The following is a 17,251-nucleotide window of genomic DNA, read 5'->3' on the forward strand; positions in this document are numbered from 1 at the left end:
GATGCCAGGATCAGGTTGTATCAGCAGAAGTGCAAAGACAGGTATGACCTGAACAGATCAATAAAGAATAAAAAATGATGTGTTGGAGAATGGGTTCTGGTGAAGAAGCCACGTTGGGCGAGGAAGGGCGTTACGGAGTTTATGGGTCCTTTTGCCATCACCTCCCTAAGGAAGAATGTGGTGATGGTCCACACTGGGAGAAAATAAGAGTACGTCCCGACTAGTGACATATGGTGGTAACAAGTTGCCACATGAGATGGGGGATAAAGTTCCTCTGGGTTCAGAGATGCTGCGACACAGAACAAGTTTGTCTAGTAATTCTCCCAGGAGGGACACTTCTGTAAGATCTCAGAGTACCCCAGAACGCTTCAAGGATTATGTAATGTTTTAATGCTGGGTTCAAGAACTTTGTGTCTCTTTGCATATCCATTGTTCTCATTTTGTGTTAGTTTCCTTTTCCCTTTCGGTGACCTCTTATGCTGTTTATTCTGTGTATAGCATAGTTCTTTTCAAATTGTCAATTCCATTTATTATTATTTCTTTTGTATTATTGGTAAGGGGGATGTGTTGTATTTAGATGTAAGTATTTCCCTTTAAGCTTTGCATGCCAGCAGCTCATGCCAAGAATGTTCACAGTCTCCATGGAGAGGGTTCTAGGAGGTCAGTTGGCGACTGGGAGCACACTGGCTTGCAGTTGTTGTTGGTGGTGTATTCAAGGTGTTAATAAATACCTCTTAAAGAATACAGTGTATAGCGTATTAACACAGACCCCTTCTGCTGTGCTATGCGGTGCCTGAAGCAGACCCACTACACTAGAGTTTGACACAGTTCAGCTTGCTGTCAAGTGCTTGCAGATAACCCCGCCCACATAGTTCATAATAGAGGTGGAGACCACTCAACTCACAGTGTGAAGCTTACAGCAAAAGGCCCCCAATCCCCTGCCACAAAGAACTCATGACAGAATCTGAAAAAGTTCAGCTGGCTCTGCATTGTTTACAGCAGACCCACAGCAAAACTCATGATAGAGGTCGTCACAGTTCAGCTCGGTGTGCAGTGCTTGCAGAAGCCCCTCTCCTGCCCAAACACCTCCAAGAGAATTCCTGGGAAGTTGACAGAGTTGAGCTAACTGTGCAGTGCTTGCAGTAGGGGCGTAACACAGGCCCCTGTTGTGCAGGGGGGCCCAACCCCTTCACGAGGCCCCCATTGAGGCCAAGGAATATCTGTAAGATATAAAAGACTTGGGGGGCCCCTCATCACATTCGGCAGGGGGTCCCCACCAATTTGCATTACACCCATGGCTTGCAGCTGACCCTCCTACCACCTCAGAGAATTTGTGTGAGGTTGACACATTTCAGCTCTCTATGCGGTGCTCGCAGCTGCCCCCCCACACATAACTCAATATACTAGAGTTGACACAGAATGCTAGAATTTATCTATTTATTTATGCATTTTTATAAAGCACGGGCTTTACCCGAAGGTGTCAGACCGCTGTACAATAGAACCAGTTAGGTTACATGAGAGAAATGTTACAAAATAGAATGTACAAAAATAGCAGGACATAGAATCAAACACAGCAGGCAAGAGGAACACAATATCAAACACAGCAAGCAAGGAATATACAATAAATAAATAAATAAATATAACAAATTTACAATGACTAACGAACTTCCTGGCGGGGTCTGAGAATGAAGGAATTAGTTCTGACAGTGTCTTTGGAATAGAAGAGATTTGAGGTCCGCTTTGAAGATCCGGATGGAGGTGGTGGCACGGAGCAAGAATCGAGCTCGTTTCCTTCACAGTCTCTCGCCAATCCACTGCTATCCTCAGAAGTAGATGAATCTGTTCAGAGAAGCCTATTTTTAAAAGCAAACCCTCCGCCTGAAGCCGGAACTGGACCACGAGTACCCGAGTGAAAGACAGCACACAAGGAGAGCTTTCAGGAGTTAGTACAGTAAAATCATTACACCGCCGAGATGGCAATCACTTCTGCGACCGTTTCTAATATTATTTTTCAAGAAGCATTGCTGTTCTATTTCATTCTGAGATACGGAAGAATGTTTGCCCGGCACTATAAAAGCGTACAAACGTCCAACTTTTCAACCCACTACCGAAACGTGGACCCTTTACAAAGATGGCCGGTCAACTCTTCCTGTCCAGCAACCTACCTGTTTTCTCATTGGTTAAACGCACGGTCAGTCATCCGACGAATGAATCACTTCCTGTTCTGAGCATTTACAAAGAAAAAAGACCTGCTTTAACTGCATAGAACAGAAAACTAGCCTTAGAAATAGCGAAGCGAAACACAAGGTAACGTGAATGTTCGTACTGCTGCACGTCCGATTTTGGTATTGAACACCAGCTATCGCTGCTTAGACTTCTATGCATGACACTGAGGGGATACATCAGAATCTCTGGTTGTTATTGTACGCTAGTAGTTGTACTATTTTCGCTCTTCTACTTTACCAACATGCAATTATCTGTGCTGCGCTTGGGAGTACAGTAATCACATTATTTAAAAACTCAAAAGGTTTTTTGCAGTCGTAAATACATTACCGGGTCTTTCTTCTTCACATTATTATTCCTATTGTTTGCTTTAATGTTTCAAAGAATCTCGTCTAGAGCAGCCGCGGTGCGTCCATTGGGGCGTAGGGGCGTAGCCCCACCAGCCCTGGACCCGCGTTAAAGAATTAAAATAAATGTTAAACAGAAACGCGAAATAATTACCATTTAATTACTTATTCGGCGCCGGGCAGCACCCGACTTTATCGGGAGTGTGCAGGGGGGGGGGGGGGCGGGCCGGGCTGGCTGGTGTCTGTGTTTAAAAAAACGTTTATCCCCGCATGCATGCTTCGGGCAGCAACTTGCCCGAGCATGCGCACCCAGGCCGGCCCCATTAGCTAGTAGGGGGGGGGGGGTGCAGGACCTGCTGGCGGCAGCGCTGGCAGCAAAAGGCCGACAGGGCGAGGAGTCACTGTGCCCTCCAAGCCAATCCTGGTGCTGCATGCAGCGCCACTGCGCCAGGATTGGCCGGTCACCGCAGGGGCGGGCAATCCATATTGGATGCCGAGCGCGTGACGTAAGTAACGGTCGGGTTCACTTCTTCACTCTGTCTCGACTGACTCGTGCGCGTCGCTGCCTGAGCCCAGCCTCGTGGTCGTGAGGGACGGTGTGTGTGTGGCTACTGCTTGCGCAGGACCTTCATTAGTTCCCCAGGTAAGATACAACTTATTTTTATTTATGGCCTGGGAGAGAGTGAAAATGAGCCGTGAGGGGTGCTGTCCGGACCGGATGATAGAAGTATGAGGCGGTGAAGGCAGGTTGGTTATAGGCCTGTGAAGGGACGGTGGCACGTGGCATGGGTGAGAGCCTGAGGTCTGCCAAGGGGGTGAAGCCGGGATGAGAGGCCTAACGGGGGCGGGGGGTGAAAGCATTGGACTGGCATAATTATGCCAGTCCAATCAGCAGTATTGCATTGCATGTCCGGAGCTCATTTGCATTAGCGCGAGCTTTGTCTTTCACACTGTGATACTAATTGAATGAGACTGTGACATCAAACATTTCAATCGACCCCTGGTGCCGGGGTCAGGCAGTTTTGCCCTTCCACTCTATTAGCACTCCAGTGTAATTGTGTTTGGCGGCCGCTTCACTAGTACCTGGTCACGGGTGAATGCAGATTTTGCCTTGAGATGGTCAATTGCAGATCACTCTGGAGTGGACCGGGCCGGCTGGGATAAAGCCTTGTTCTTCAAAGATGTGAAGTGACGTGTGATATCCTGAGATCGTGGGGCGGGGGACGTTCCCAGAGGAGAGGAAGAGGTTAACAAGAACTCTGGCTGAGTGTACCACTTTAACTAGGTGCATCCCTAGGAGATTTACACAGGAGCATAAAATGTAAAATGCCAGTTTGTCTTCATAATCCAGCCAGTACACAACCGGAAAGGCACTTGCTTCTTGTGTTTTATCCTTTAAAATGGATTTTAGAATGTATTAGTTGCGGCTTAAAGTAGTAATAGCTTTTACCTATTTTTACAGCATGGCCTTTCTAAAAATACCAACTCAGTCAGCCCAAACTTTGCACTTCTACCCATTATATTGTTCTAATCCAGGTAACTATTTTGAATACACCTCAATTGTTAAATCAGTGCATACACTGTGCTACATTAATTTGTTAACAGTTGTTGTCAATGCCATTAAGATGTGTTGCTCTTTTTTTCTCTGCCAAAAAAAAACCTCTGTTTACCAAGTATTTGTGTTGGCAACAATGGTGCTGTAAAATGCCTCAAAGATAGCATCGCCCCCCAGATCAACACAGTATACCAGACCTGCTACTGTCCCACGTTTCAATTTTTCAACTAAATGTCAAAACAACATGGTGATGGAAGAAATGCTTGAATGTATCTCAGCCACTAGCCAGGACTTGATGCCGCATTACAGACCCTCGCTTTTCACCCACTGTGCCACCCTAGATACACCCGCCATTTTTTAAAAGTTGAACACAGTCTCTGATGTGCACAAGCACGTGTATGCAAAGCAGTACAGTTATCCAGATCTCAACTGATTGATAAGGGGAAGACCAAGAACTACTTATATTTAGTGCAAATTGGAGAATGACAGTTGGATGGATAGATGCTCGTATTGGGCAAAATAACATATCACCAAGAGCTGTGAATTCTCATCTCCATGGCAACTATTGTAAGTGATCATACATTGGGATGATTGTATGTCTCTGTAATTGATCATGTCAGAGATGGGGTTGTTCTCGCAAAAGAAGAAAGATGACTTCAGAGAAATTTACAAAACATAACTATATGAAATTGGGTTACTGGCTGGGTTAAGGGCTTGAACCTCAACTCAGGCAGAAACCAACCTTCCTGTCAGGGCAAAGTCACAAGCAACCCCAAATTAACCTGTGCCTAACCTTCTGTTAGCTTGGCACAAAGCAGTCAGGCTTAACTTAATAAAGTATTAATGCAGCACTTCAAACAGCTATAACTGAAAACAAAGCACCAGAAAAATACCACACCAATTCAGAAAAAGAGAATAACATTTAATAAATTATCTAAGACCAAAACAACAAAAATTCAATCAGTAGAACTTGAGATTTAAGTGAAAATAGTGCTTAAAAGCACAAAGCACCAGCTGCGATGGACCGGGACAAACTCACAAGTTTAGGCTGACCACGATCAAGCACAGGCCAGATACAGTGACTAAGTTAGGCCCGCTGAACAAAGTACCTAAAATCAGGGTTGCTAAGCTTTGCAAAATCTCACATGGAGGATGCGCCATGCAGTGGTGGTTCCGCAGGGCTATGAGGCAAGGTCCTGCATCAAGGGTGTGCCACGCAGCAGTGATTCCGGGGTGATGCAGGGCTGAAATATGAGGTCTTGTATCGAAGATGCACAGCGGCAGTTTCAAGGCTGCGATGTAAGGTCCTGCATCAAGGAGGTTTCAGGCAGCGGTGCGTCCGAAAAGATGTGGGTTCCTTCGTTGGGGATACAGGGCTGCGAGGTGATGCGGCACGCTTCAGCAGTTCTGCATGGATCACAGCTGGGCTGGCTAAGCAACTTCTGGCCCACTTTCAAGGGTCCAGGAGTGGGGTGGCAACCCTTGGGGGGGGGGGGGGAGACTCAGCAGACAGAGTCCAGCTGTTGGGTTCAAGGTGGTTGGAGCCTTTTCTATACACAAAGCTATGAGCAGAAGGCCAGCCGACTAGCCCTTGGAGTCACTCTGGTGATCAAGATACAGGTCCAATCCATCTCACTCAGACAACAGAGTAGCAAGGCAGCAGAGTAGCAGTCCTTCTTGCAGCAGAGCAGCACAGCATTCCCTCTCAGTCTTCCACAGATCCAGAGGTGTACTGAAACGTTAGGTCTGATGGTCCAATATTTATACTTGGTGCCAGCTTTGAAGTAGGAGAAGGTCCTGGAGTTTTCCACCCCCAGTGGTGTTGGGTTCCTACTTCACTGCCCTGGCCCCAGCTTGACTGGGGGCACATAGGACTAGTGTAAAACCCTTTGTGAGTGTGCTTACGCAGATCCTTTGTGATGTAAAAGTGTGGAAGATGGCAGCTCCAATCCCTCCCCAATCAAGTCAGAGATGTCCCATCCTGCCAACACCGATTTCTCTTTTATTGTACTGTCTGGGAGCAATACACAAAGACCAAATGCCAGCTATACCTAGTCATGTGACCTAGGATACAGGCTACAGACACCAAATGGTCTGGACAAGAAAATCCTACCTTTCTAAAAGTGCCATTATCAGAATTGCGATTTAAATGTAACTTCACCATTAAAGAAGGTTTTAAATTATAATTCTTAAGACACCAAACTCGATATTCCCACCTGCTCCCAATTGAAAGTCAACACTCATTAAATATCATCCTTTTTTTCACTATTAGGACATGTAAAAGTAAAAAGTACATGTCCAACTTTTTAAATGCACTCAACCATGCCCTATGGCCTATTTAAGGCCTACCCTAGCGGTGTCTTGTATGTATTTAAAAGGAAGGCTTAGGTCTGGCAAAAGTTATATTTTGCCAGGTTTAAGTGGCAGTTTAAACTGCACACACTGACATCAATGGCAGGCCTGAGAAATGTTTGAAAGGCTACTAAAGCAGGTGGTGCAATAAGTGCTGCAGGCCCACCAGTAATATTTAATTTACAGGCCCAGGGTACAGATAGTACCACTTTACTAGGGACTTACAAATAAATTAAATGTGCCTTTTACCAGCTCTTTCATGAATAATTCAGGAGCCGCTCTCAAAACTTCAAACAAGCAGATCGTAGGCAGGGAAATGTCAAGGCTCATTAATTCACCACCGTGTGCTGACGTCCAAAAACATGCGGATAGCTAAATAAAAGTTTTAACTTTTGAATGTACACTGGTGAATATTTAATCTGATTCAAATGAAATCTGTGAATTTCCCAGTGCGTTGCGAGCCTGCCTTTATTGTTTTGTGAATTGTAATGGGTATTGTTAATATTAATGCTTATTGGAGCGTTATGTTTTTTCCCCACAGTCTTTGTTTCATTACCCTACTGTTTCAAAAATAAATTGTTATCTTTTCATTTTCAGCACCTGACAACCTGAAACATTACCGCATTTTGGGGCAATTTTCCAGCAAACAACAAGAGGACCCCAACCTCCTTTGCTGCTCTCTCACCCGACCCCGGCTACAACCCAGCAAACACCAGTGTTAAAGGTAAGGCAACTGATGCTATATATTTTTTTACATCGTAGTTAGAGCATGTATGTCATGTGGTCACTCTCAAGGCCCTCAAGCAGTGTCTTTCAGTGCCTCCAGCAACACTATGGCACAGAGAGGCAGGAGGCAGTACGGCTCTATTTTTAGCAGTCATTTGAGATGTATTAGGATAATGCACAATATATATGTATAATGTATTTATACTGAAATTTGATATTATTGCACTGCACCTTATACGTTGTACTTTGATTATTGACAGGTTTCTTTAATATATATATATATATATATATTGGTAAGGCCAGCAACACCCGACACCCCATCATGAATACAGTACAAGAGCTGATTACAAAGTCATTCCAGTCACGGCCACTTGAACAAAAACTGAAGTTAAAAGAATTGGGACCTCATCAGCCTGAAATAAACCTACAGCAAACTACCCAGGACAGAGGAAAAATGTCAAAACGTACATTCTCAAATGCCTGGTACACAAAAGCTGATTGGCTTACAGGCTGCCCTATACGCAATTCTCTGTTCTGCTTCCCCTGCTTGCTGTTTGGCGGTGACTTTTCTTGGACACGGCAAGGAATGGTCGACCTGAAGCACATCGCTGAAAAAATAAAGAAGCATGCGCTCACAAGAAATCATCTGGAAAACCTGACAAGACTGGGAATGTTGGGGGAAGACGCACCAATTGAGCAGCAGATAAATGATGCGTATCGCAAATCCATTCAAAAACACAATGAAGCTGTGGATAAGAACAGACAAAATCTATCCAAGATCATTGATTGCATTCGTTTCTGTGGTGCTTTCGAACTGGCATTGCGAGGCCATGATGAATCGGAAACTTCCTCAAAACCTGGGATCTTCCGAGGCCTAGTGGATTTAATGTCAACCATAGACCAGGATTTGGAAAGACATTTAGCACATGCTACAGTCTTTAAGGGCACCTCTAATACAATACAAAATGAACTCCTTGACTGTATGCTCGAAATTATAAGAAGCCATATTGTGCAAGAGTTGCGAAACACAGACTTTGTGGCTATTCAGGCTGATGACACCACTGATGTGTCCACTCAAACACAGTCCGTGTTAGTGTTTCGGTACCTTGACAGTGACAGAAACATTGTGGAAAGATTTTATGGCTTCACGCATTTAAGTGACTCTAGTGCAGCAACCATCACTGAAGCAATACTGTGTCAACTGGACTTAATTTTCCCGGACCTGCCTCAAAAACAAAAGCTTATCGCACAAAGCTATGACGGTGCATCCGTAATGAGTGGGAGCCTTAGTGGAGTTCAGAAGAGAATTCGAGATGTGTACCCTAATGCTCATTTTGTGCACTGTTACGCCCACCAACTCAATCTTATTATGCAACAGGCGGTATCAAAGATCAGAGAGACACGAGTCTTCTTTCAGGATATCGGAGGCATAGCAGCATTCTTCACACGTTCCCCCAAAAGAACAGAAGCCCTTCATGAGATTGTGGACAAAAGCGTACCAAGGGGATCCTCAACTCGTTGGAACTTTCACATTCGTACAGTCAACTTAATCTTTGAACAGAGGGAGGGCCTTGAGAAATGTTTTGTCGCCATAGCATCCAGAGCAGACTTTGATCACACAAGTCAGAATGAAGCCCATGGCTTTATTAGAACACTACAAGACAAAGAGTTTCAGTTCTTACTGTTTTTATTTCATGACATAATGATTCCTGTTGATGTGTTATACGATCAGTTGCAAAGAAAAGACCTAGATACTGTCTCTGTGAAAGCCAATACATCTGCATTTGTACAACAGATTATGAAAGTGAGAGATGGGGTTGAAGATTTAGAGAGCAAACTGCCGCAGCATTCTGTTTTTGCAAACCGCAGACAAAACATCACCTCTCTGGTTCGAATTGGAAAGGAGATATGTGACATTGTAATTGTGCAGGCGAAAGAACGCTTTTCGTTCACAAAACATTTGGTGAGTGCGACTTTATTGCAAGGTAAAGAGTTTGCACAATATGATGAATCCTTCCCTGAGCGTGCTCTGAATCAGGCTGTGGAAGCGTATCCTATGCTCAAAAAAGAGCAGCTGAGAACTGAGTTAACTGTACTCTACGGAATGCCTGTGTACCGGAAGGCCACAAGCGCCTTGACTTTGCTGAGTTTAATTCATAAACTGCATATGGAAAACTCACTTACAGAGACAGTGACTTTACTAAAAATTGTGATTACGACTCCAATGACAACAGTAGAAGCTGAACGATGTTTTTCAGCCTTAAAGCGCATAAAGACATTCCTCAGGAACACCATGCTAGAGGAAAGACTAAATGCTTTGGCGATGCTATCTGTAGAGAGCAAGCTAGTCCAAAAGATACCGGACTTCAACATGAAAGTAATTGACAAGTTTGCTACACTGAAAGAGAGACGTGCGGATTTCATCTACAAAAAGTGAATGCTGCTACTTGTTTGAATACAAAAAATTCTGATTGAGGTAAGAAATGCATTGTTATCTCTGTTTTTAAAAGTTTTGTAGTGTTTGTTCTATTTGGAGACTACACAGATTTGCTCACCTTTGTTCACTGGCCTGACCTGTCTCCCGCAGGGTGAACGATTCGTTGCTTGTGTTGCCTATCAAACCTTTCCCCTTGGCAAATTGCGAAAACCTTTATACCAGTGGTTCCCAAACTGTTTACTCCTGAGGACCCCAATTGAGTCACCACTGGAAGCCGGGGAACCCCAAGCAATTTGTATGACTTAAATTTCAAACATTAAAACAGTAATTCGAAAACAATAAACACACGTGTGCACACAAAACGGATACTCGAATTACTAAGGATTTTAGTATTTTATATTGAAAGAATTTGCAAAAAACAGGAGGGTTAGCGCTGCATCTCCATGACTAACTTTTAAATGGTTGGTTTTATTTCGCAGTATGAGACTCCTGCCAGGGCCAGACTGGAAACCCAAAGCAGCCCAGGCAAATGTTTTCAGACCAGTCCCCATACAGTGCACACCTAGTGCAGTGAGTGCGCCTGACCACTACAAAGGGGGCTTTGGGAGGCTCTCCCCCCAAGACAATTTAGGAAACAATGGTGCAGTCTACAACAAATGTATCATTATATATTGAATTGTATCAGCTTTTAAAGAGTAGTAAATGATGACCTTACTATGCACCAGGATATGACAATCTTTGTTGGGGTTCTTCAATGATTCCCATATTATCCTCCTCCAACAGTGCCTCTCATCTCTCCATAGCCCCTCTGTCACATGTATTTAATTTGTTTTATAACATCTCTCATACCATTGAAGGATGTCAGAGCACCTTAAATCACACACATATAGGGGCTGATTTACAAGCCCCTTGCGCCACAGGTGCGTCACAAAAAGTGATGCACCAGTGACGCATTTTAGTGCCCCATATTTCCAAGGCAGGAAAAGCAACCCTGCGTGACTTTTACTGGTCTTGTAAATATGGCCCAATTGCACACAGCACTTTACGTGAAAGGGACGTTCCATGAGTGTTGCTGTGGGTGTTCCCACGCATAACCCATGGAACCAGACACATTTCCAGATTTACGAGGAATCGTACATCTGGAAATGTGTCTGAATGCTACGCCACCCCAGGGGAGGCGTAGGGAGGGGCAACTTGGAGAAATGTATTAATTTCTCCTCTTTCTATGCATGTTGCATTCTGCAGCACGCATAGAAACAGGATATTACCTCTGGTGATTGTTTATGTACAGGAAGGTGTCCCTTCCTGCACATAAACAATCAGTAAAACAATGACGTTTTGCAAGTTCTATGTGTGCTAATGCAGCACACTTAGAAGTTGAAAAACGCCATTTCTGATTGTTTACATGCAGGAAGGGTTACTTCCTGCACATAAACAATCTCCCCACGACACAGGCATCCTTGCACCATGGTGCAAATGTGCCTGTGCAGGCGTATGGCAGCAGTTTGTGCGCCAGCACAGGGGGAAGCACAGAGATGCAACATATTGTTGTAAATATGTCGCATCCCTGTGCTTCGAAAGTGACTCAGTGCGGCGCAGCCAAATGGCTTGCGACACACACAGTCAATTTTCTTGCAAATCTGCCCCATGGAGACAATTATTCATACGTGTAAATCAGTGTATAGAAAATGTTACATAAGGCAAATGCGACTACAGGGTGTAGGATTCACATGTTATTCATACTGGTAGGCATTTTTAAAGAGTGCTTGGTCTGGAGAAGCACAAACTCAGGATTCAGAACATAACAGTGGTTAGCATTGACTTTAACAATAAAAATGTATTTCCACCCAAATAAACCTTTTTAGCAGGATTAGGATAATGAAAGACTTGAAACAAACATATGTTTCTAACTTGTATCATGCAGCTTGCAAGCAGCTCTTTGATGACAGTTTATAGGTCACTGTGCTAGATTACTATTGTCACTTATGAACTGCACAGTAACAAAAGAATCTGTGACTAAAGCAGTAACCCACTAACCTAGGCACATAAAAAATGTTTTTCAAAATGCATGGTACACGTTCTTTGCAGTAGGCATATTAACCCTCTGTGCTACATTAGATAAGTCAAAGCTGCCACTTGACACAACTCTCATCTCTCTCCAGCAGGTACATTAATCACCGACGTAATCTTGACACTTTTATTGTTGCTGGAAAACTGCTGATTCTACAAGGAACTTTTTTGTGCTTTTAAAATTACTGCCTGAGGACCCCCCTGGGAATGTGACCACAGTTTGGGAAACACTGCTTTATACCATTTATATTTGGGGTACTTGCGTGGACCTATGTGAAGTGTGTGTACAAAGTTCAGCTCAACCAGAATCACGGTAACAGCGCATTGCGCTGCCTCTTTTATATTCAGTATATTGTAAGACTGTTTTTCTTCCCCCGCCTTTCCTTGTTTTGTTTCCCTGTTTTCCCCTTGCTTGCCATTCGTTACTCTAGAGTCTAATATTCAGTATGTTGTAAGACTGTTTTTCTTCCCCCGCCTTTCCTTGTTTTGTTTCCCTGTTTTCCCCTTGCGTGCCATTCGTTACTCTAGAGTCTATTCTAATAGAGTCGGAAGGCCGTAGGGGAAGACTGTGGACTTTTCTTCAAGTTCCTGACGCTCCTGCGGAACGAGCCTGGCAACCATTACACTGCTGTGCAACTTCTTCTACTCTTAGAGCTGAGATTTCCATGAGTCTTATAGTCTGAATTCAGCACCTGAGCAAAATAGGACAGAAAGTATGAAGCTCTGTGGTAATACTGAATAAGCAGCTACCTATGTTATGCCATCTATTAATGTAATAACTGCACTTTCACAATTGCTGCTTTAACCTTCCTGCTTTCTCAAATTTGCTTGAAAATGCACGATTTTTCTTCTTTTTTTCCAAAATTTTCTTGGGGGGGGTAACCCCCCCAAACCCCCCTTTTGGGGTTCGGGCTCGCTCGCAGTGCTCGCTCGCTACGGTGCTGTATGCTAATTCGGTTGCGCCCCACCACTTTCAAATCTCACCCACCGCCCCTGGTCTAGAGGTGTGTGTGCATTGGTGATTGATCTAGGAGAAAACCTTGTCTCAGGACAAATCTAATCACATGCTGGTTTATTATACAGGCGGCAGCCATAAACCGAAAACAAATTGTTTAAGTTTAGTTAAAAATAGACGAGCGTCCCTTAAAGCGTCACAAAAAGTGAATATATTCAATGCATAGGGTAGGAGCTGCAGGCATAAGGAATCGGTTATTACAGCAGGTGTGGCTTATGTTACCAAGGGAGTAGACTTGAAAAGCAGGACGAGTATCTAATTGCTTTGTTAAGAAACATTCATAATTAAAGATAACAGTTTAAACAGCAAAGTAATCTGTTATTTATTTAACTTATCATATATACTACACCCTTAACCAAAGCCACTAGCAGTCACACATTTAGCAACATAGATGCAGAATGCACGACTCTTTTCAAGTAATCTTATGTCTTCAGGCGGGGCATCTCTAGCCATACACCCTTTACTATAACAACATTCTGGTTCAATGATCACTGGTTGATTAGAGTTCGAACCTCCTGGATTCTGGTTCCCGCAGCTGTTCTTTTTCCAGACCAGATTCCATTTTTTGCAAACGGGGCATCAGTACCAGGGGCCTAACCAGTGGTCGAAGTGGGAAAAAAAAAGTAGGGGAACTGTGGCCGGAGAATCAGAAGACGGGAATAACCTGAGGATTGGATAAGTGGGCGGAATTAGAGGTGTGGCCAGGATTGCAAAACATCCCAATCTTTAGTATTTGTTTGGCATTTCACTGACCAGTTACAGCTTATTATGTTATGTAATGCAACCAATGGATACACATGATTATTTAACGAGTTTTATTAGTTATTGACATTAAAATAAATTCACAAAGTGGGATATGTTTCTAATCACAGAATGTCTCAAAAATGCTTAAAAGTGGAAGCACAAGCCATTTGTTTCCGAGCCATGGATATTTGGTCGTCAGCAATATACACAGAGACAATCAATTTTACGTGTGTAACTCACTGTATGGGAAATGTTACATAAGACAAAGGACTACAAGGTGTAGGAGTCACATGACAACCATTTTAGTAGGCAGTATAGATTAATAGTGATTGATCTGGAGAAACACAAACTCAGAATTTAAAACTTAATACCATGATTGGGGGTCACTTTAATAATCATTATTGATTTCTATCCAAATGAACACTTTTTGCAACATTAGGATAATCAAAGGCTTAGGGAAAAAAACATAAAGCTCTAGCTTATACCTTGCAGTTTTATGCAGCTCTAACATGAAAGTTAATAGCTCACTGTTCTTTGTTAGGATTTTAACTTATAAACTGCAAGTAGCAAAAGGATCTTACTAACAAAAGCAGTAACCCACTGACCTATTTACAATATGTGCACTTTGAGATGGGCATGGTACATGTTCTTAGCAGCAGGCACATTAACCCTCTGCGCTATCTATGCTGAGGAATTGCCTAGCACTTCCAAACCTCGTGATATTTGGGGCCCACTCACAGCATACCTGTTGACTATCACTGATGTCTGATTGCTCATGTCATTAATGTACTGTAATCCTCTACTGCCACATTGTATACCTGATTGATTACTATCAAGTGTTTGTCTGTCTACGATTGTCATCTAATTCATTGTCAATTTCTCCTGCCACCCCGAGTGTACGAACTGTTAATGTGTTATCAATTGCTACAGCATAACCATCTGTATGTGTTCTTTTTGAATCTGAAATTGAAATAAATTAATTTAAAAAAACAACAAAAAAAAACTCTACGCTATCTTTCCATGTGTCAAAACTTCCACTAGACAAAACTCCGATCTCGCTCTAGGAAGACTTTTATTCACCGGTGTTATCATGACATTTTTATTATTGCCGAAAATTGCTGTAGGCCAGGAAGTACCAGGGTGACAATTTCCGTTCCGCTCGCGGAACTTGCGAAATTTTGACATTTTTGCGTTCTGCGTGGAACGCGAATATGTCGAAACTTCCGCGATCCGCGGCAGACCGGAAATATGCAGGGAAGGATTCATTCACGATGCTCCTGTCATTAAACCTCAACAGGAAGCACTTACAGATATAAATAAAGCAGGTGCCCGAGTTGAAGGTCAAATTCAGTAACGCATTAATCAGCACAAAAGATTCGTGAGCACGGTGGAGGCTAGGCAGGTGTGCTTTCTCCCCATATCTACCATCAACAATTTGCTGTAATCCTTGATGGAGGTCTGTGCATCCATGAGTTTCTCGAGCACAATCCCCGTGTAGTTCCTGACACCAGGAGGTTCTGTCTCCTCATCTGCTGCTCTGGTCGGTCTCTGACCCTTTATAAACAAGAGGCATGTGAACTGCATAGAAGCCCCGCCCGTTTGGCCCCAGCCCACACACCAGCGGTGTGCAACGTCTTCCCGCCCTTTCCCCACTATGATGGACAGCTCACTCGGGAGACCCCGGCGCCCATCGGTGCGGTGACAAAAGTTTCAGACACACATGGTCGCTGGAGACAACTCTGCTGGCCCTTTACGCAGCTGTAGTGTAGGAAAAGCACTATACATTTACCCACCGAGGTAGCACTTACTGATTAGCCAGTAGAAAGTACTCCAGTTGAGTAGAGGTATTGCACAAAACGGTGGCATCTTCTTGGATAAATATGCAGGGCAGGATTCCTTCTGGCACGATGCTCCTATCACAAAAATTAAACCTCAACAGGAAGCACTTACAGATATAAATAAAGCAGATGCCCGAGTTGAAGGTCAAATTCAGTAACGCATTAATCAGCTCAAACTCTTCGCGAGCACGCGAAATTTCGCGTGTTCGCTGCAATTTTTTGCCGTTTCGCGAAATTTTGCGAAAGTCAATTTCGCAAATTCCGCCCACCCTTACCAGGAAGGAGGCAGCAAGTGCTTTTAAAACCATAATATACGACGCCCCCACTCAAAGTCGACACCCGTTGCGGTCACACCGGTCGCACCGCCCTAGAGCCAGCTCTTCTCAGGGGTCCTGTGACCTCAGTGACAGAGTCACTGTTGCTCTAGGGTCTGCAACTTCGTAGGCCTGCCTGCAAGACTGGAGGTGAACTTCAGTACGGATTGTGGTGAGCAAGCCTTCAAGGTGAACCCACACTTGCCACTGCTAGGGTCCACCTGCTGGTGTTAAGACACCATGGCTTTTCCGGATTTGCAAGGCCGTCTAAGGTCTTGCATGGAAATGTACTCCCTCAGGAGAGTGGTCTGGGAGACTGCTCATGAAGGCTGAACCTGGTTCCCCAGTTCCAAATTCGGCACCTCTGCCCCCAGTGCTACATCCGCTCCCTCACTGAACACCATACTGCCCCACTGAGAGAAATTCACACTGCCTTCAACTACAATCCAATTTGACCTGCTATAAACAACTGGATGCGACTCAATTCAAATTAAGCACTGGCAAGAGCAATATGCTCCCTAAAGGAAATAGTAACAACATCCTGGAAAAAGCAAACACTCATAGGGAATGAAAGATTAAATAAAGCATGTGAAATGTAAGCAGGAACAACATGGTGAACTTAACGCTTTTACACTCACTATTCAGAAATCAGTGAGTGCTTCTGCCTGAAAACTACAGGGCCCAGAAAGGACCCATTTCAATGTCCACTGCTTATATGCTTACAAAACGTAAGCAGTATGGTTTAAAAAGACCACATTCGTGAAGACAAAGCTGCCATACACATTTTGTTTTCCAATCCACCCATCAACCAGGTATTGCAGTACCTCCAGGTTTGGCCAACTTCCCCACCGGGGGTAAATAGCGCTTCACTGGCAAACTCAGTAAAGTGACGCTAATGTTTTTGGAGTTTGAATAAAACCGATCTGGCCACTTTAAGAACACTCCGTCTTGCTTTATTTAGTTATTGATGTTTCATATTATGAACCTTTTATTTCCGTGGCTGCACTTTGGAATAGAAAAATGTCAAAACGGCATTTCCAGCAAAAGTGGTTTTCTTTTTTGCATCCATTTCAGAGGGGAACAAATGAGCGACAGGAATACAGAGAGGGTGAGAACCAATTCTTTGAGTCACGGTTGTCGTTAAGTGAGGAGGAGCTAGACTGACAGAGAGAGAATAAGAGTAAGAAAGAGAGGGGGGGCAGCTGCCAGCTGCTGAGCAGAAGCGGACACCTTCCTTGTCTCTCTGGGCAGGAAGCAAGAGACGGAGACCTTTTCCTTCTCTGCTCCCGCCCGTCCCCGAACAGCCACAAATGCCAGCCTTCTCTGCAGGCCTTGGATATTTCTTACGTCCTGGGACGCATGTTCAAAATAAAAAAGTAGGGGAACGGAATCTGTAGAATTAAACAAGTAGGGGCACGCCGTGTCCTGCCGTTCCCGCCCACTTCGACCACTGGGCCTAACGCAGGCACCTACAGGCTGCTCTGTACATTGTGCTAAGACTAGGATAAGCAACATTCAATTTTGTTTTGCCACGAGCTGTTGCAGCCTCAAAGTCACTATGTATTGGAGGGCCCATTCCAGTGCCAACGTGCTATGTTATAAGTGCCACACGTAAGAGAACGCTTTGACT

At 44.1% G+C, this 17,251-nt stretch overlaps 2 protein-coding genes across 4 annotated transcripts in view; both read left to right on the top strand.

The window, feature by feature from the left end:
• The first annotated feature begins 2,172 nt into the window (after positions 1-2,172).
• The window catches only part of POMGNT2 (protein O-linked mannose N-acetylglucosaminyltransferase 2 (beta 1,4-)), a 166,793-nt gene continuing 151,714 nt past the window's right edge, over positions 2,173-17,251 (top strand). Inside the window, exon 1 of one of the 3 annotated variants that reach the window (XM_085630617.1) lies at positions 2,173-2,191. The gene's annotated coding sequence lies outside the window, so the exon portion shown is untranslated. The other 2 variants (XM_085630607.1, XM_085630610.1) reach the window with 2 other exon arrangements.
• LOC146789018 (zinc finger MYM-type protein 1-like) lies at positions 7,526-14,436 on the top strand. The gene is made up of 2 exons (XM_085631007.1): positions 7,526-9,679; positions 11,803-14,436. The coding sequence occupies exon 1, from the start codon at positions 7,526-7,528 to the stop codon at positions 9,638-9,640; it is 2,115 nt and encodes a 704-aa protein (XP_085487133.1). The 3' UTR covers positions 9,641-9,679; positions 11,803-14,436.

Source organism: Triturus cristatus, chromosome 10 (genome assembly GCF_964204655.1).
Source record: "Triturus cristatus chromosome 10, aTriCri1.1, whole genome shotgun sequence".
Classification (NCBI taxonomy): domain Eukaryota; kingdom Metazoa; phylum Chordata; class Amphibia; order Caudata; family Salamandridae; genus Triturus; species Triturus cristatus.